General features: G+C 42.8%; 1 protein-coding gene across 1 annotated transcript in view; it reads right to left on the bottom strand.

The window, feature by feature from the left end:
• tesk1b (testis associated actin remodelling kinase 1b) overlaps positions 1-7,632 on the bottom strand; it is a 132,869-nt gene extending 125,237 nt beyond the window's left edge. Inside the window, exon 1 of the mRNA XM_043674568.1 lies at positions 5,928-7,632. Within this exon, the coding sequence (XP_043530503.1) occupies positions 5,928-6,146 (219 nt within the window). The 5' untranslated portion in view covers positions 6,147-7,632. The remainder of the gene's footprint in view (positions 1-5,927) is intronic.
• Positions 7,633-20,544: the final 12,912 nt, after the last annotated feature.

The raw sequence follows: 20,544 nt of genomic DNA, 5'->3' as shown, positions 1-20,544 counted from the left end.
CGTGGACCTGACCAGGTAGTCACGGAGGGAACGGTCTTTGCGGAAGGCAGAAATGGGTGGGGAGGGAAGTATATCCCTGGTGGTGGGGTCCGTATGGAGGTGGCGGAAATGTCGGCGGATGATTTGGTTTATGCGAAGGTTGGTAGGGTGGAACGTGAGCACCAGGGGTGTCCTGTCCTTGTTAAGGTTGGAGGGGTGGGGTCTGTGGGCGGAGGTGCAGGATGTGGACGAGATGCATTGGAGGGCATCTTTAACCACATGGGAAGGGAAATTGCAGTCTCTAAAGAAGGAGAAGGCCATCTGGGGTGTTCTGTGGTGTAACTGGTCCTCCTAGGAGCAGATACGGAGGAGGCAAAGGAATTGGGAATACGGGATGGCATTTTTGCAAGAGGTAGGGTGGGAAGAGGTATAATCCAGGTAGCTGTGGAGTTGATGGGTTTGTAAAGAATGTCCGTGTCAAGTCGGTTATCCACCTCCCTCCTCACTGTCCAAAGCTCCAAACACATCTTCTACGTGAGACAACTGTTGACTTGTACATCTTCAAATCTAGACTACTTTATCCACTGCTCACGCTCCTCTATGTCCAATACACTATCTTGCTTTCACATTTCTGTCAACAGCCTGTTGCAGTACTTCAGTGAAGCTTAATGCAAGCTGGAGTAAGTGGCTCACTTTCAACCCTCAGGGCACAACATTGAACCTAACAACCTCAGACCATGAATATTGTCCACCATTTTGATATTCCCCAACCCCCACCATCTTGCTTTCATTGTTTTGCTATCTATTCTACCATTAACATGGAAGCTATGTTGCTCCACTACAACTGTAACCAATTCCTTTGCCTTTTGTTCTGCAACCCTTGTGATTTCCAAATGCCCCTCATCCTCTACCCTTCTCATGTTCCATTACCTGTCTCTACTGGAAAAACCCATTCTGCCTTTAGTTCTGAAGAATATCATGTTGGACACAAATTGCAAACTCAGTTTATCTCCTCTCCAGAGCTCATAAGACGCAGGAGCAAGTAGACCATTCAGCCCAACTGCCAATGAGATGAGATTATGGCTGACCTGATAACTCAACTCCACAATACTGCTTTTCCCCCATAATCCTCAATTCCCCTACAGATGAAAAATTGGTATATCTCAGCCTTGAAAGTACAGTCTTGACAGCCCTCGGCATTAACGAGTTCCACAGCTTCACTACCCTCAGAGAGAAGAGATTCTTCCTCATCTCCATATTCTGAGATTATGAGCTCATGTCTTAAACTCTCCCACAAAAGGAAAACAACAATCCATATCCACCCTGTCAAATCTCCTAAGGATCTTATAATGTTGCTGTAAGGTCTCCTCTCATTCCTCTATACCCCATCGAGTACAGGTCCAATCTACTCAATTTCTCTTCAAAAGAAAATCCCTCCATACCATCAGTGCAGTGAACCTTCTCTGGACTGCCTCCAATACTTTCCTTTGATAAGGGTCCCAAAACAGTTCACAGTATTCCAGGTCTGACTAATGTCTTGTATAGATTAGAGTGGTGCTGGAAAAGCAGGTCAGGCAGCATCAGAGGAGTAGGAAAATCTACGGTTCAGGCAAAAGCCCTTTATCAGCCCTTCATGATGTCTTGTATAGTTTTAGCAGACTGGCTGATTTTCTCCAGCATGTTCTATTTCTGCTCTATTTCTTTCTGCTAGAGGGGAAAACATCTGAATCAAAACATGGAGATGTTCCCACTTGCAGGCTGTCCAAAACTGGGAGCATTGGACATAAAACAGTTACTAATAAATCCAGAATTTGCTGGAAAAGCTCAGCAGGTCTTGCAGCAACTGTGAAGAAAAATCAAAGTTAACATTCCAGGTCTGGTGACCTCTCCTCAGAGCCACCCTGAGGAAGAGTCACCAGACCCAAAACGTTAACTTTGATTTCTCTTCGCAGATGCTGCCAGACCTGCTGAGCTTTTCCAGCAATTTCTGTTTTGTTTTTGATTTACAGAATCCTCAGTTCTTTATTTTTCACTAATAAGTCCAATTGGGAATTCAGGAGAAACCTCATCACCAAAGAGTGGGAAGATTTTTAAACTCACTGTTAACTAGAACAGTTGAGGCAAATAATATTGATGCATTTAAGGAAAAGCCAAAGACATAAGAAGAAAGGAATAGAAAGATTTGTAATTGACAATGAGATGAATTGATGGGGTGTGGGAGGAGGCTTGTGCAGGCCATAAACATCAAGGGAAGCCCAGTGGCTCGTTTCTGTAAAATTCTATGTGTCTCTCAGTAAACAATATTAGTTTTATGCGGGGAGTGTCATGAGGTAAGGGTAGGAAATACCTGATTTTTACAAATATTCTAAGTTCAGACAGTTTACTGGTGCCCTTGGCCTCAAGGCAGACTCTTGCCCTGACAAACAAACCTGACGTGCTAGGTCCCAGTTCATGCTGAGAGTAGCTTCCACCCAGCCACTAATTCTCTGAGCTCTCAATTTGCTTCCATCAGTGAACATGGATCTGATTAGATTACCCTGGGATCAGGCTGCTCTCACAGCTGCTGCAGGTTTCTAGGGAAATGACTGGATTAGGCATTTTGGGTGAGAGGCGCCAACTCTGGGCCCCAGAATTTTCAACTGCCTCTGTCGTTAAGATCATACTTCTCCCACACACTAAAAAGAGAGTGTCATTTCCTGCTCTTTGACAATATAACCCTTCAAATGATCCAAACATTTACTCTAGATGTAATATGTGTTGGGTGAACTCCAGAATTTTGGTCCTGGGTACTAAAGATACAGTCCACATGGTGGAATGATGAAAATCAAGATGCACAATTGTCAGCATTAGAGAGGTCTGTAGAATTGCAGGACGTTGCAGAGATAGGGAGTCGGGTGAGGATCAGAATTTTAATATGCTAGTGGTGACAGTGACCAATGGGGCTGATAGGTGAGTGGGACTTGGTGCAGGCAAGGATATGGGGTGATGAGATTCGGCCAGGTGGAACCACAATCTGCTCGCAATAAGACGTGCTTGTACTATAGATAGTTCTGAGATTGTACATTCATAAACAGAGGAGGTGGTGACAAAGTGGTAATGTCACCACACTAGCAATCCAGAACCTAACCCCCTTCAGGGAAGGTAACTGCTGTCCTTATCTAGTCTGGCCTACAATGTGACTCCAGACCCACAGAAATTGTTGGAAAGTCTCAGTAAGTCTGGCAGCATCTGTGGAGAGGTATCAGAGTTAACATTTCAGGTCAAGCGACCCCTCCTCAGTTCTGACTTTTGCTTTAGGTCACTCAACCCAAAACATTAACTGATTTCTCTCCCTAGATGCTTCCAGGCCTGCTGAGCTTTTCCAGCAATTTCTGTTTTTGTTTCCGATTTACAGAATCCGCAGTTCTTTCGGTTTTTTAGACAATAAATGCTGGTCTGGCCAGCAATACCCACATCAAATAATAAAAAAAAAAGGCTCTCAAACTAGACCTGCTACCTCTCTCCTCAGGAGTTTAACTTCAGTTGAGAAACAAAAAAACACTTAGATTTGTACAACAAAGCCCATTAGTAGGTCTTGAGCTCACAAAAAGAGCTACATACAGGCAACCATCAGGTTGAAAATGGAGCCTGTTCACAAGGCGATTAGTACGCAAGTTGGAACACAATGCAGGACAATATAAAATAGCCATACATAAGTACTGGAAACTTTCATATGTCAGATCTTTAAAATTACATCTACGTATGAGATGACGTTCCTCAGTATGAGCATTTATAAATCAGGGAACTCCTGTAGGTGCAATTTTTTTTGTTACAGATTTGTTGGTGAACTAAGAGAACCTCTCAAATCTAACTTGAGAAATAATTTGTCATCCATGTGTTTCGCATTCAATTCTAAAAAAACGTTTTTGAACATAATATAACATATCTTCTGATTGTACAGCTGTATTTATGCACCTTTGTGCTCCTCACTATTTTTGTTGCCTTTTGTTTTTAGTTGAAGGGCTCAGCATCTTTTAAAAGCCTGGGCCTCAAGTGAGTATTTTCACAACTTGGAGTGGGCGAGGTCTCAGTCATGTGTGAATCTTCTGAGCATGTGGATATACTTCCAGCAGGCAAACTGCATCATCATGGCCATGAGGTGTCTTCATCATGTGAGGATGACAGGCTTTTGCCTCAAAAGACTTTTAAATGTAATAGATTGTGAATTCAGCCAAATAAGAGCATTAATGAAATTTTATCAGCAGGCACCGAGCTGGCCATGTTCAACTGATGTAGACAATGATGATAAGAATTTGGTTTTAGAATACCTGCCACCTAATGGTTAAAGTTTGCAATTACACAGTGACACAGGTGAGGTAAGGGAACTGAGTGGGAAATGTTGACATGGTAATTTGTAAAGTTAGAATTGACAGAAAGGTGTGACCAGAAATCATCACAACAGGAATTTGGTTTGTGAACAGTAAGTGTAGTAGAATATTTCTGAATACATAAATGATGTTTCTCTGTTCTGAACGGCTCACAGACAACACCTGTGTTCAGCAGTACCAACTATTTCTTTGTTGACTGTTACCAAAGAAAACAAAGATTGTTTATCAAAGAACACATTTAAAAAAAAACATGTCTTTATATCTGAGGCATTTTGTAAGGCTGCCTTTTCAAAGAGGCTACTGAGGAATAGAAAGGCATTTCTTTAGGTTTTTTTTTTCCTGGGATGTATTCAGCAATTCTGAAGAGTCCATAATGGGCTCAAAAAGCTAACCTTACTTTACTCTCCATAGATACTGGAGTAATTCAGCAGCTCTGGCTGTAAGTTCTGTTTTTATTTCAGACCCCCTAGCATCAGCAGTATTTTGTTTTTCCATTAAGCCTTTGTCAACATTGGCATTGAGCATGACCCCGAGGTGAGCTTTTGACCTCACATCCACAAAATCACTAAGAGTCTATTTTCATTACTGTAACTTAGATTACTTTTCCTGTCTCAGCCGATTTGCTGCTGAAACCTTTATTCACATCTTTTATGTGCTGGACTTGACGATTTCAATGACTGCTGCCCTACCAACTACACATCATAAACTTGGAACCATCCAAATCTCTGCTAAACATATCTGAACTTGCATAATTTCTGTTCCCCTGTCACTCACTAATTTATTTTGGCTCCCACTGAAATAGCAACTTTTCTTAAAATTTTCATCCTTGATTTCAAATCCCTCCAAGGCCTCACCCCTTGCTATCTCTATTTTCCCCTCCTACTCTACAATCCTCAGAGATGTCTGCCTTACTGGAATTCTGGTCTCTTCAAACATCCCTGGTTTTAATCATTTCACTGTTAACAATTGTTTCTTCAGCTCTAGAAATCTCTCTCTACACCTGTCTACCTCACTTCCTTCCTCTTTAATGCTTCTTAAAAACCTATCCTTTGATCTAGCTTTTGGTCATCTAACCTCATCTGTCCCAAAGTGGCTTGATGCCATATTTTGTTACATAATTTTCTTGACAAGCACAGTGGGTATCCTATTAAGTTAAAGTCAAAGTTATTCTTATTGATGTTATGATTACTAATCCATTTGAAAGGTAGAATTCTACCAATAAATTCTGTAACTATTCATTTGATCTTCTCGATAATGAACTACAATCCCAACTACTGCATAGTCTCATCTGCAGATTTCAGCACGTTTCCTGTATCCAAACCAGAGAGACAGTAGCAGACAAAAGCTCATGTAATAGAGACTAATCAGATATATGCAGAGCCCCACATAGGCAGGCAGTATGATCATCAGGTACAGTCAGACTACCAGGCACAGACACACTGCTAAGGTCCAGTCATACCTCTCAGGTGTACACAGTGTTCCCAAGAGCAGTTACTGCCTCATGTATTTGGCACTGCCTCTCTCTCAACCAATTATCAATCAACTTCCCTGGTAGTATGAGCAACATTCACAGCCACCTACCTTGAACACCTCAGAAAAGAATCCTGACCCAATTTTCTCACAGTGGAAGTCATCAATCCTGGTCAAAGTGGAGACTGCACTACGCAGCGCTCTGTAGGAAGAGGGGCGGAGATGGCTGCACCCAGGTATCGTGCCCAGCACCGGAGCAGAATATGGCCCAGGGTCAGGTATCAATACATCACTGGACAGGTCCAATCTGAGTGCCGATTCTCTCGACATCTCCCCTCACACCCCCCTCCCCCCCACTCCTGAAATCCAATTCACATCTTTCCCAAATCAAGAACCTCTTAATGATAGAATGAGGAGGACAGGGGGAAGATTTCCAGGATTTATAAGCAGGTCTTCAAATCACCAGAATCAGAGATGGGTCCACATGCAGGTGATTTCAAATTGATCAATCAGAAGTGATCAGATCTAATTAATAATGCAGCACTGGCTTGGATTAGCAATGGAGGAGAAATCAATGATATCTTGACAGTCAATTGATAATATGACAATAAGTAACTTCTGATTTATGAGTCAGTCAGTGATCTGGTTCCAGTGAAGTAATAATCCAGTAACAATCAGTTGATAATCCAGTTTTGTTAATCCAGAAAGTCAAAATCATTGATGATCAATCAGGAAATAATCAAATCCTGATCTATTGGTAATCTGGCTCCAATGAATGGATAATCCAACAGTGTTAGGTCGAGAAAGTGATAATTCATCAGGTAATAACCAGAGACCAACTTATTGATTATCAGCCAATTCATCAGCATACGACCCCATGTTAGGACTTTGGCAACCCTTTCACCAGACAAGTGTACTTCCCTCGGGAGAAATCCTAAGTAAAACACTAAACCAGTATTTGATTTACCAAAGGCAATCCCAAACAAACTTTACCCTGATCCCAGTCCTCCCCAAACCCTGCTCCAAGTTTGGTCCTGGTTCCTCTTTCATCCAGTTCTAGGTAAACTGTCAGTTTCCTTTCTGATGCTGCTCCTGGTATAATCCTGATCTAACTCTGTTTCTGGTCTAATCCTAATTCCCCCTCACACTTTCCTCCTGGTTTAATCTTACTGCTGGTCTCTGACCATGGTTTCCCCTCTGATGTTGCTCTTATTCTAAACCTTCTCCTGGTCTAATCGAATTGCTGGTCTGATCCTGACTTCCTACTCCAGATCCGTTCCTGGTTTCCCTTCCAATCGTGCTCCAGGTTTAAACCTATTCCTGATTTTGATCCTGGTCTCTCTGTAATACCACTGCTGATCTAATCCTCGCTTGCTCCCTGCTCCAGCTCCGATCCCGATTCCCGTCGGGAATGACGATGTCGGCGCTACCGCTCCTTTTTTTCAGGTTTTTGTTTTGTTTTTGCAGCCGCTCCGGGTGTTGGCACAGTTTATTACAACAGCTGGCAAGCAGCGAGCTCGAGTTGGGATCCTGCTCCGGATTGCTGCTGCTCCGGGAGTGATTGCTGGGTTTGCACACCTCAGTGTGGGTGTTATTCCGGAACGTTGTCTCTCTCTCTCTCTCTCTCCCACACACTGTGCGCTTGTGTTCTGCTGACACTCCGCGTTCCCATATGTGGAAGGCACGGAGGTTGGGTGGAAGGCGGCGCTGCTGAAATGCCCCCGCCCTACTAAAGCCTTCCTCATTCTCCACCCGCTCACAGGGAGGCAGGGACCAGGCGCCGCCTGCGGGCTGTATACATTGACTGGCAATCAAGTATTCACTACACCCAGAAAACACAGGTTACGGATGAGTCTGAATGAAAAAAAAACACAACAAACGCCCATAACCTTCAACCAACATAATTCAAACAGTTTATCAGGTCATCGGTTTCGAAACGTTAACTCTGTTTGTCTCTCTACAGATGCTGCCTCGAACTGTTGAGGTCCCCAGTATTCTTGTATTTGTTTTATCGGGCCACGGTCACGTTGGTAGCCGACGGGATCTTGCTGTGCCCAAATTGACTGGTAAGTTTTTCTGCCACACAACCGTTGACAGGGAACTATGCCCCAGGAGCTGATCGGGGCTTCTGGAAGAATCAAAAACCCAGAAGGCACAGACTCAAAGTGATTTATGAAAAAAAAGCAAGAGGGGTGGGGGGGGAATGTTCAGGGACTGGAAACACTGCCTGCAAGTGTGGAGGAAGTTCACTTAGAATATGGTTCAGATGAGGCATTCAAGAGGGAAACGGATGAATATTTTAATAGACATGATGAGGAGGTGCTGTTGTTGGACTGGGGTGGACAGAGTTAAAAATCACACAACACCAGGTTATAGTCCAACGAGTTTATGTGGAAGTACTAGCTTTCAGAGTGCTGCTCCTTCGTAAGATAACTAGTGAAGCAGGATCATAAGACACGGAATTTGTAGCGCAAGATCATAGTGTCATGCAACTGACACAATATATTGAACAAACCTTAATTGCTGTGAAGACTTTGATCTTTTAGAATGGTTTGCAGGTTTCAATTCATCAGTATATAAATCCCAGAACTCCTTTCAAGTCACATTCCTGAGATAACACAAGGTTTTATTTTAAAAAGGTGACATCTCTGCTCAGTCAATGCAGTAAAGGTGTAAGGTTAGAGTTTGTATTACAACCTTGAGTCAGACTGGTTCTATTTCCAAAATAGAAATTTATAAAATGTCACATGGATTAACTGCTTTTGCTTTTAGACCAAAATAGAATGTATCTGCAAATATAATTCTGCAAATGAAATTCACCCTATAGATTTATATGTATGTGTGTGTGCGTACATGTGAGGGAGAGAGAGTGTGTGTTTGTGGGAATGAATGTGTATGTGTGTGCATGCGTGTGTATGCATGTGAATGTGTGTGCTTGGTAGAGTGTGTGCATGAGTGGGTGTGAGTATGGGAGTGGGTGTATGTATGTGTCTGAGAGAGAGCCTGTGTATGGATGTGTGAGTATGTAAGGTTGTGGGTATGTGTGAGTGTATTTAGGATTGGGGTCACCTGTAGTGTGACATGAATCCCAGATCCCAGTTGAGGCTCTCCTCATGGGCATCAAACTTGGCTGTCAGCCTCTGCTTGGGCACTCTGCATTGTTGCATATCCCGAAGTCTACCTTGGAGGATGGTGACCTTAAGATCGAAGGCCGAATGGCTCTGACTGCTGAAATGTTCCCCAACTGGGAGGGAATATCTCTCACTGTCTGGTGATTGTTGCGTGGTGTCCCTTCATCAGTTGTCTTAGCATTTGCATGGTCTCGCCAATGTACCATGCTTCTGTGCATCCTTGTCTGCAGCATATGGGATAGACAATGAGGCGAACTTTCATTTGCAGAATTGTATTTGCAGTTACATTCTATTTTGTTCAAAAACAATCTGTGGGCAGTTAATCCATGTGACATTTTATGAATTCATATTTTGGAAATAGAACCAGTCTGACTCAAGATTGGAATATAAAATGACTCTAACCTCGCACCTTTAATGCATTGTCTGAGCTGAGATGTCACTTTTTAAATAAAACTTTAAGTTGTGTCTGGAATGTGATTTGAAAGACGTTCTGGAATTTACACACAAATTAATTGAAGCCTGTAACCCATTCTAAAAGATGAAAGACTTAACAGCAATCTAGGATTGTTGAATATATTCTGTAGGTTGCATGACACTATGATCTAGTGCTATAAATTCTGTGTCTTATGATCCTGCTCTACTAGCTACCTTACGAAGGAGCAGCGCTCCAAAAGCTAGTACTTACAAATAACATGTTGGACTATAACCTGGTGTTGGTGTGATTTTTAACTCTATTTTAATAGATACATTGTGTAGGGGTATGAGGGAAAGGCAGGCAATTGGCACTAAGTCATGATGTTCATTTGGAGAGCAGTGCAGACACAATAGGCCAAATAGCCTTCTTTTACGCTGGAAGGTTTTTATCATTCTGTGAATTCCTCCATGTCCTCTTCCCAATCCCACCTCACTGATCTGGCCCAGTTCCACTGTACTTCAGATCTCCACATTCTTCCAATTCTGACTGCTGAGCGTGTCCTGATTTCAGTCACTCTACACTGGCGGCCATGCCTTCAGGCATCTGGGCTCCAAGCTCTGGAACTCCTTCCCCAAACCACTCTATCTCTCTCTTCTTTAAGGTGCTGCTTTAAACCTCCCTTCCCACCAAGCTTTTGATGATGTCCCAACACCTCCTTTAGTAATTAAATGTCAATTTTTGTCCAATAACAGTCCTCTAAAATACCTTGGGAGATTTTGCAATGCAAATGTTGCTCTATGAAGGTGCAAGCTGTATAAATGCACTCATCTCGACAAGACTTGACTAGTATTCTGCCACACTCCTGACTTATGCCTTGTCGATGGTGGATAGACTTTGAAGAGTGAGAATATGAATTACTCACTGTAGGAATCCTAGCCTCTAACCTGCTCTTGTCGCCACCTTATTTATATGGTTACGTTTCTGCTCAATAGCCCCAGGATCAAGAATTCTTCGATATTTGACATTCTTCCGCAATAGTAAAAGAAATAACTTTATTTATATAGGGGATCACCTTCCATGAGTACAGAACATTGTAAACCTCAATCTGATTATAATACTCCCATTTCTCTCTCACTATTCAATACCTCAGGACATCCTAGAGTGCTTTACAGCCTCTAAAGTTTGCACCTTCATTACTTTTGTAAGATTGGAAAATGGCTGGCAGTTTACTTACTATTGACAATACCACAAATAAACTGCTTTGTTTCTCATAGCTTTCACAACCTCAGGAACCCCAAATCACTTTACCAATAAATAACTTTGAAAGCGTAGTCTTGTTGTAGGGAGGTCTTGTGGCATAGTGGGTAGCTTCTCCACCTCATAGCCAAAAGCTTTGGGTTCAAGTTCACACACCACAAGTTGTGGCCACAGAATGTGTGGTCGAACAGGTTAAGTGTTGGCTTGGAAATTCCTCCGACACACCAATGTCAGGTAGTCCATTCTCTGGGTTACAAAATACTCAGATTCATTGGGTGTCAGGAGGTTCAACGGCCAGTGTGTATCAGATGGGGACCAACAGCAAGATGTTCAATGCTTTCCCCTGCCCTCTCCCCCATTCCAGCTGGAAATAATTCAGGACGTGCCTCTTTCTGGCACTGGTTGTGGCTCTGTTATTTGGATGGCTTCTAAGCAGATAGCTGGAGAGAAACACAAAGTGACTGTTGTAAAAAACACAGTAGCCAGATTGGACACAAATGTCCATATCAGAGAATCCCTACAGCATAGAAACAGGCCCTTCGGCCCAGCAAGTCCACACTGACCTACCGAAGAGTATCTCACCCAGACCCATTCCCCTACATTTACCCCTGAATAATGCACCTAACCTACCCATCTCTGAACACCATGGGCAATTTAGCATGGCCAATTCACCTGGCCTGCGCATCTTTGGACTGGGGGTAGAAACCAGAGCAAACCCACGCAGACAGTCACCCAGGGCTAGAATCAAACCCAGGTCCCTGCCACTGAGGCAGCAGTGCCAACCATGTGATTCGGAGAAATGGATTGAAGGATAAATGTTGGTCAGGTCGTCAGTGAGAACTGCCCTACTCATTCTCAAAATAATGTTGTGTGACATGGGCCTCTCCATCTGGGTCTGCATTTATTGCCTGCCCCTAGTTACCCTTGATAAGGTGGTGGTGAGCAGCCTACTTGAACCACTGCAATGCATGTGCTGTAGGTTGACCCTTTGTATCTACTGCCCTGATAGAAGTGGTTGAGGGTTTTAAAGTGCTATCCAAGGACCTTTGGTGAATTTCTGCATCATGGGGGACAGTCACTGATGGCTGGGATCTCTGGAAGGTGACTGTGTAAGGTCATTGGAAGTGGTGAGTGAAAACAAAAAGCTCAGCTGCTGAGAAGAGGGGACCAGAGAAAACCAAGACCAGAGCAACCAACACCTTTTCAATCGTATCTTCCTCTGCAGCAATGGGAGCAGAGACTGCCTTGTCAGAGTGCAGCTTCTGGGCCACACCAGATGATTTTTAACAGATTTGACCATCATAGTGTAAGCAATGATCTTATGTGACAGAAGGCTACCAAAAGAGGAAATATGGAACAAATGTCAGTAGATGAAGCTGGAATTGCAAAGTCAGTTTTAAGTATTGGAACAGGCATCACTTCCAATATTATTCCAACTGGGTTTGAATGGAATAAAATGGTGAGCAATTTGTGAATGGACAATAAATGCTGACTTGTGGGGGTGGGGGAGCTCTTGCAGCACAGTGGTAGCATCTCTCTCTCTGAGCCAAGAGGTCTGGGTTCAAATCTCAGCTGCTTCAGAGGTGTAAAATAACATTGCTGAACAGGTTGACAAGAAAATATAGCGAACATTGGCTTTGCCAAAAAAAAAAATTAAAAGAGCCAAACCTATAATGAACCATCTCTTGTGCACAAAATCGAGATCCATGCCTGGAAAAATTCTCCTGCTGTTCTCTGCATTGTGTCTTAGGATCTATTAAATCCATATGAATAAACAGACAGGGCCTTAGTTAATGGTCTGATCCAAACAACAGCATTCACTCTCATGATGCACTGAGTTGTCACCATTGAATGTTTGCTGGAGTAAGGCTTAAAACCAAAATGAACCATCTGACATACTTAGATACTAATACCACCATCCAGTCAAATGGTAATCAATGGGCTTGAAACAAATAAATCCCTTGACAGAGGCATGGGATGAGTATATTCAGTGCTAATAGCAGCCATGAAAGATGGTAAGGGAGCAGTGGTAATTTGCAAAACAAATTTACATTTTCAAAACAAAAATGACAGAACAGATCCAGATGCGTTAGTCTGAAATAAAAACAGAAAAAGCTGAAAAATAACCTGCAGACCTAGCAGTGTCTATGGAGAGAGAAGCAAAGTTAATAATCCAGATCAAACGTTTATTGTCAGAACTGTTCTGCAATTCTGGCTGGAATTTTCTCTGTCCCATGGAGGCAAAGCAAATTTAGAATGAAGTGTGGTGTGTCAACTTCCTGAAATAACTCCACAAAGGCCAGTATCCTCTCTCCAAGTCATCCTTTATTTACATGTGCATAGTACTTGACACTGGTCCAGCGAGCACAGAGCCAGCTCCGAGAGTGAGTAGAACCCCTGACACTCCTGGATCAGGTTAACAGCTCCAATCAGGTAACTCATATTCGATGAGTTCCACTTGGCTAACCTCATTCCAATCACTACATCCCTCCCCCTCTACGTTGTCCTCCACCCCCACCCCTAAGACGTAAGCCTGTTCTTTCTCTTTGTAGCATTTGCATAACAGGCCCAGTTGCTCCAACTCATCCTTGGATGCATGCAATGTGTATCAGACCATAGCCAACCTATTCTGCCCAGAACATCTCCGCCAACATTCATTGCCTTTGTCAAGCGGCAATGGCATTGAGGCTGCAACATCTGTCATGTCCATGTTATCCTCAGAGGTTTCTTTGATACAAGGTGGAGAGGAAGAACTCATGGGCTTTGACAGCCTTGCCAGATCTTTGGAGGGGCTGGGTATGCTTAGCTCCTGCCACATTTTCAAGGTTGCTGCTTTCGTGTGCTTGTTCAGGACTGCCTTGCCTATTCGAACTTTGTATATCACAGGACTAACTTATCATCGACCATGCCTCTTATCCATCCAGGGTCTTTCGCATGGTTTTGACACCAAACTTTGTACCCTTTCTTACATGGAAGAGTCTTGTGTCTGGCATTGTCATTCCTGATGCTGTTTCACCCTCTACCCCACTCCACCAGGTCCAGAAAGATCAGGTTTAACCTAGTGCAGTGTCTTCTCTCCATTTGCAACTCTGCTGGATGTATACTTGTCAATGCATGAGGGGTGGTTCTGTAATCAAACAGGAACTTGGACAGATTGGTACTGAAAGAAGCCATAGGCTGTTTCTTTCAGTCTGCCTTCAAAGTTTGGATTGCTCTTTTTGCCAGACTACTGGACAATGGATGGTATAGAGCTGTCCTTACATGCAGAATGCCATTCGACTTTAGGAAATACTCAAACTCCCTGCTAATAAATGATAGCCTGTTGTCTGTGACCAACACTTCTGGGAGTCTGTGTATTGCAAAAGATAGTAAGAGCTTTTCTAACATCCTCCTTGTATTTGACAGATGAACTTTCTGCACGTCCATCCACTTTGAATGGGTGTCCATAATGACTAAGGAGTCCATAATGATTAAGGACATTGACCCCATGAAACATCCTGCATAGTCGATGTGTAACCAAGTCACAGCTGACAATGTGTTAGTCTGAAATAAAAACAGAAAAAGCTGAAAATAACCTGCAGACCTAGCAGTGTCTGTGGAGAGAGAAGCAAAGTTAATATTGCAGGTCAAAAGTTTATTGTCAGAACTGTTCTGCAATTCTGGCTGGAATTTTCTCTGTCCCATGGAGGCAATGCAAATTTAGAATGAAGTGTGGTGTGTCAACTTCCTGAAATAACGGGCCATTTCCACAAATGTGGGGGAGCTGCTGGTGGTAATTCTTTTCCTTGTTGGCACTATGGGCGCAGCCCCACCAATGCAGCTATGTCAGCATCCATTTCTGGCCGTCAGACATAACTTCTTGCCAATATCTTCATTTAGGAAACTTCTAGAAGACCCTGGTGGAGTTCAGTTAGTATCTGGCAGTGACCTATGCTCAGGACAATCACTCTTGCTCCCCAAAATAATATGCGGTGTTCTGGTCTTGCTGAGTCCAGAAAGGTTTCAATTCTGGTTGTGGTGGCCATTTGGTTTTCCCATCACTACCAGCTGTTTGACTTTTGCCAGATACTTGTGATCTTTTTGTGTCCACAGTCTCACATTGTCTACTGTGACGATACAGGAGGTGCAAGAGGCAGTAAGGCAGCTCCAAGGTGGCAAGGCGCCCGGTCCAGACGGGTTCCTGAGTGAATTTTACAAGGAGTTTACACACGTTAGCTAAACCACTTCTGGAGATGTATAGTCATTTGTATAGCCAGGACTGCCTTCCACTCTCTCTTAGGGAAGCCAATATCTCCCTTAGTTTAAAGAAAGAGAAAGACCATAAGGATTGCACGTCATATAGACCAATCACGTTGTTGAATGTGGACTTCAAAATTTTATCAAAGATGTTGGCTCTGAGGTTGAAAAAGGTGTTGTCTGTTATTATAAAAGAGGACCAGATGGATTTTATCAAGGGCTGCAGCTCCTCCAACAATATCAGGCGGGTACTGAACGTAGTGCAAAAATGTCAGCAGATATTGATTCCAGGCTTAGTGGTCTTCCTGGATGCAGAAAAGGTGGAATGGTTGTATCTCTTTGCTGTTCTAGATCACTTTGGTCTAGGAGGGGCCTTTGCCAGGTGGGTGGCAGTGTTACACAGAGACCCCCAAGGTGGCGGTTATCACAAATGGGGTTAAATCGAGCAATTTTGGTGTGATGAGAGGCAGTGCACATGGGTGTTCCCCCTTGTCACTGCTGTTTACCATGGTACTTGAACTGTTGGCATAGGCCATCTGAAAGGACCCTGAAATAGTTGTATCAAAGGTAGGAATTGGGGAAATCAAAATTACTATTTATGCGGATGATGTCCTTCTGTTTGGCTAACCCGGAAAAGTCCGTACCCCGGCTAATACAAAAAATTTAATTATTTGGCAGTTTTTCGGGATACAGGATAAATTTTGCAAAGTCAGAAATCATGTCCCTGGGGGGGATGGGTGGAAGTACCAAAGCTGGAGGACGGAATGGAGTTTTCTTTTAGGTGGTCACAGAAAGGTTTTCTCTATCTGGGAATTTTTATTACACCTGTCTTTTGTCAGCTGTACAGAACTAACGTTTTGTACAGTTGTTTGAGAGAATAAAGACAGGACTTGCAGCGGTGGGAGGGTCTACCCATTTAATGGTTAGGTCACATAGCCTTGATTAAAATGAATGTTCTTCCTTGGTTATTATATCCCTTGACGATGCTCCTGTTATTATTACCCAAACAGGTGCTGTGGCGGTTTGCCAGTTGGCTTAGATCATTTATTTTGTGCCGTAGGCAGCCCCTATTTAAATTTACCAAATTGCAACTACCACACGATATGGGTGGGGAACCTCCCAAATCTGAAGAGATACCAAATAGGCACCCTGCTGTCATATGTGGGTAAATGGGTGTGTAAGGACTTGAGGTTGATATTGGCTTGATGTTGATGCCTCGTAGGTGAGATGTCCCCTCATCAACTTATTGTTAATGAATATGATGAGATCTGTGGTTGAGCACGGATTATTATAAATATAGTGAAAGCATGGAGGATAATGCGGCAGGATGAGGGCAATTTGCTTAAGACTTCGCCGTTCACCCCATTAGTGGGAGCCCCAGGATTTAGACCAGAGTCACTGGATTCCGGCTTTGAGCATGGAAGGGTAAGGAAATCGTCTGTTTGGGAGATTTATTCGAGGGAGAGGTCTTGATGTCTTTCAACCAATTAAATCAGAAATACAGGATCCCTAATAGGAACCTTTCCCTTCTTCTGTATATAGGGATTATATACAGAAGAAGACCACGCTCTTGGCCAAGCCTACAAGTCGAATATAGAAAGAAGAGTGCTCTATGTGGGGGCGCTCTCTCGGTTAGTATCATATATCATCTGCAGAGGGGGAATGCTTTTGGGGATATGGAGAGACTCCATAAGATCTGGAATCAGGAGTTAGGTAAAGAAATCTCATTAGAAATATGGGAGGATATATGGCGGAGTGTAAAGAAAATTTCAATATGCAATATAGCACAAGCGATACAATTAAAGATCCTTCACAGGGCCCACAGGGCACCAAAGAGGTTAGCAAAGTTTAAGAAAGGATCTTCTCCAAAATATCCTAAATGTAAAATTAGCATAGGCACCCTTACACATTGTTTTTGGTCCTGCTATAAGATTCACAGATGCTGGTGTGCCATAGTGAATGAGCTGGAGAAGATCCTGGGAATGGAAGTCAAAGGTATCCCTTCTTTTGGGACTACCAAGTCTGCCCTCTTTGGGTAAACACAGGAACAGGTTATTTAACATTCTTAGATATTGTGCGAGGAAGAAAATCCTAATTAATTAGATATCAGGAAAAGGTCTTTCAAGGTTGGGCACACTTGTGATAGGGCACATCCCTCAAGGTTACCTGACAAATATGGTGTGCCATGGAATAGAGCAGTTTTATAAGACATGGCGGCCCTTTCCAAATTACATCAACATGGACCTATCACTGGTACTGATTAGGGCTTTTATTTTGCCACACGGGCCATATATGGTGGTCCGGGGACCCCAGGGATGGAGGTCTAGTAAATATGGGTATAATAACTGTTGCTCCCATGGACGGGAGTTTTGGTGGAGGTGCAGCAAGTGGAGTAATGTAATGTAAAGTAATGGAGTAGTGTAAAGTAATGTAGATCAATTTTAGTGAATTGTAATTTAATTTAATACTACTTTATTTAATTTAAGTTTATTCTAATTCTGGTTAAATTCAGTAATTATGAGATGACCATCTTGAAGAGTCATAAGCAGTTTATAGTTAACTTTACTGTAATATAATAACGTGATATTATTTCTATTTTTCTGTAGTTCTGTACTTTGATAACTTTTTGATTTTTTTTTTGAAAGAGTGTGTATATATATATATGTATGTATGTATGTATGTATAAAACAGATGTTTATTTTGATTGGTTCGGACTTGGATGTTGCTAAACAATTTAACTGTTCCAAACCAGCTGTAGGTGGACTTTCCAGTGTGTGCACTCTCCTGGATACCAGCTCAGATTCCTTTTGCCTTCTAGCATCTTCATAATGGCAGCAACTACAATGGCCTGCTGGCCAGCTTTCTCAAGAAACTTTTAACTTTGGCCAAGGCTTGGCTTTGTTTTGGGGTTTTCCTGTGAGCTGATGTAGAGTCATAAGTTCATAATATGTAGGACCAGAATTAAGCCAATCAGCCCATAGAGTTTGCTCTGCCATTTGATCATGGCTGATATGTTCTTTACTCCTATTTTCCTGCCTTCTGTTCATATCCTTTCAACCCATTTCCAATTAAAAATCCTTCAATTTACTCATTGTCCAAGCATCCACCACACTTTGGAGTAGCGAATTCCACAGAAGTAATTTCTCCTCAACCCTGTTTTAAATTTGATACCCCTTATCCTAAGACTATGACCTCAAGAGATGAAGCATCCACTCCATGCCTATTTTATCCACACTTTTTTAATCATCTTTAATATCTCAATTTCATCTCCCCTCATTCTTCTAAATTCCAGACAGTATAGCCCTAAACTATTCAGGATATGTCATGAATGAGGCTATGCAATTGCCTTGTCCCCCAAGCCCAGTTGTCTGGGTGCCCACTTCTATTGGTATACCTTGCTCCATTTGCCACATTTTCTAATGACAAAGCCAGTTGTAGTGTTTGAAATCCAGCTGAGTTTCAGCTAGAAGGTGCTTTTGCATGGTCACATCATTAATCCCACTCTTGTTGCCACTGAAATAACTGCACAAAGACTAGTATCCCATCATCAAGTCACCCTTTATTTACACGTGCATAGTACATGACACTGATCAAGCTAGCGCAGAGCCAGCCTCCGAGACTGAATATAACTCCTGACACCCCTGTTTACATCTGTCAGTCAGGACTCCCTAATTGCACCAATCACAGCATAGACAGACCTGCAAATAGCTGCTCCCAGTCGATATTTGCCAGATCTTATCTAATGATAATGAAATTGGCCTTCCCCCAATTTGGATACTTAATTTCTACATTATCCTTACCTTTTTCCATAATGACTTTGAAACGTTCAAAGTTATGGTCATATCACCAAATTCCTCACCCACTGAGACATCAATCACTTGACCAACTTCTTTCCAGAGGATTAGATCTAGCACTACCTCACCTCTAGTAGGGATATTGACATACTGCCATATAAAACTCTCCTGGAAGGACTTTGAAAATTCCACCCATCTAATCCTTTCACACTAATGCAAGCTCAGTTGATGTTAGCAAAGTTGAAATCTTGAACTACTCCTCTCACACTTTTCTGTGATATACCTATATGTCTGCTCCATTATCTCCCTCTGATTGAAAGGCCTTTAGCATAATCTCAGCAAAGTGATCACCTTTTTTTTTTAACTTCTAAGCTATAGCAAGATGGCTTCATTTATAATCATAGAATCATGACGATGTACAGCACGGAAACAGACCCTTCGGTCCAACTCATCCATGTCGACAAGATATCCCAACCCAATCTAGTCCCACCTGCCAGCACCTGGCCCATATCCCTCCAAACCCTTCCTATTCATATAGCCATCCAGATGCCTTTTAAATGTTCCAGTTGTACTCTGTCACTTGCTTTAGCAGCTCATTCCATACACATACCACCCTCTGTGAAAACGTTGCCCCTTAGGCCTCTTTTAGATCTTCCACTCTCACCCTAAACCTATGCCCTCTAATTCTGGACTCTCCCACCCAGTGAAAAGGCTTTGTCTATTTATTCTATCCATGCTCCTCATACTTTTATAAATCTCTATAAGGTCACCCCTCCATCTCTGAAGCTCCAGGGAAAACAGTCCTAGCCTATTCAACCTCTCCCTATAGCTCAAATCCTCCAATCCTGGCAAAATCCTTGTAAATCTTTTCTGAACCCTTTCAAGTTTCACAACATCTTTCCGATAGGAAGGAGACTACAATTGCACGCAAAATTCCAACAGTGACCTAACCAATGTCCTGTACAGCCGCAACATGACCTCCCCAACTCCTGTACTCAATACTCTGACCCGTAAAGGAAAGCATACCGCTTTCTTCACTATCCTATCTACCTGCGACTCCACTTTCAAGGAGCTATGAACCTGCACTCCAAGGTCTCTTTGTTCAGCAACTCTCCCTAGGACCTTACCATTAAGTGTATAAGTCCTGCTAAGATTTGCTTTCCCAAAATGCAGCACCTCACATTTATCTGAATTAAACTCCATCTGCCACTTCTCAGCCTATTGGCCCATCTGGTCCAGATCCTGTTGTAATCTGAGGTAACCCTCTTCACTGTCCACTACACCTCTAATTTTGGTGTCATCTGCAAACTTAGTAACTATACCTCTTAAGCTCTCATCCAAATCATTTATATAAATGATGAAAAGTAGTGGACCCAGCACCGATCCTTGTGGCACTCCACTGGTCACAGGCCACCAGTCTGAAAAACAACTCTCCACCACCACCCTCTGTCTCTACCTTTAAGCCAGTTCTGTATCCAAATTGCTAGTTCTCCCTGTATTCCATAAGATCTAACCTTGCTAACCAGTCTCCTATGGGAAACCTTATTGAATGCCTTACTGAAGTGCATATAGTCACGTCTGCTGCTCTGCCCTCATCAATCCCTCTTTGTTACTTCTTCAAAAAACTCAATCAAGTTTGTGAGACATGATTTCCCATGCACAAAGCCATGTTGACTATCCCTAATCAGTCCTTGCCTTTCCAAATACATGTACATCCTGTCTCACAGGATTCCATCCAACAACTTTCCCACCACTGATATCAGGCTCACTGGTCTATAGTTCCCTGGCTCATCCTTACCACCCTTCTTAAACAGTGGCACCACATTAGCCTACCTTCAGTCTTCCAGCACCTCTCCTGTGACTATCGATGATTACAAATATATCAGTAAAAGGCC

The sequence above is a fragment of the Chiloscyllium plagiosum genome, chromosome 2, assembly GCF_004010195.1.
Source record: "Chiloscyllium plagiosum isolate BGI_BamShark_2017 chromosome 2, ASM401019v2, whole genome shotgun sequence".
NCBI lineage: Eukaryota > Metazoa > Chordata > Chondrichthyes > Orectolobiformes > Hemiscylliidae > Chiloscyllium > Chiloscyllium plagiosum.
Note: the sequence above shows the minus strand (reverse complement) of the source record. Positions and strands in the feature narration are given on the sequence as shown.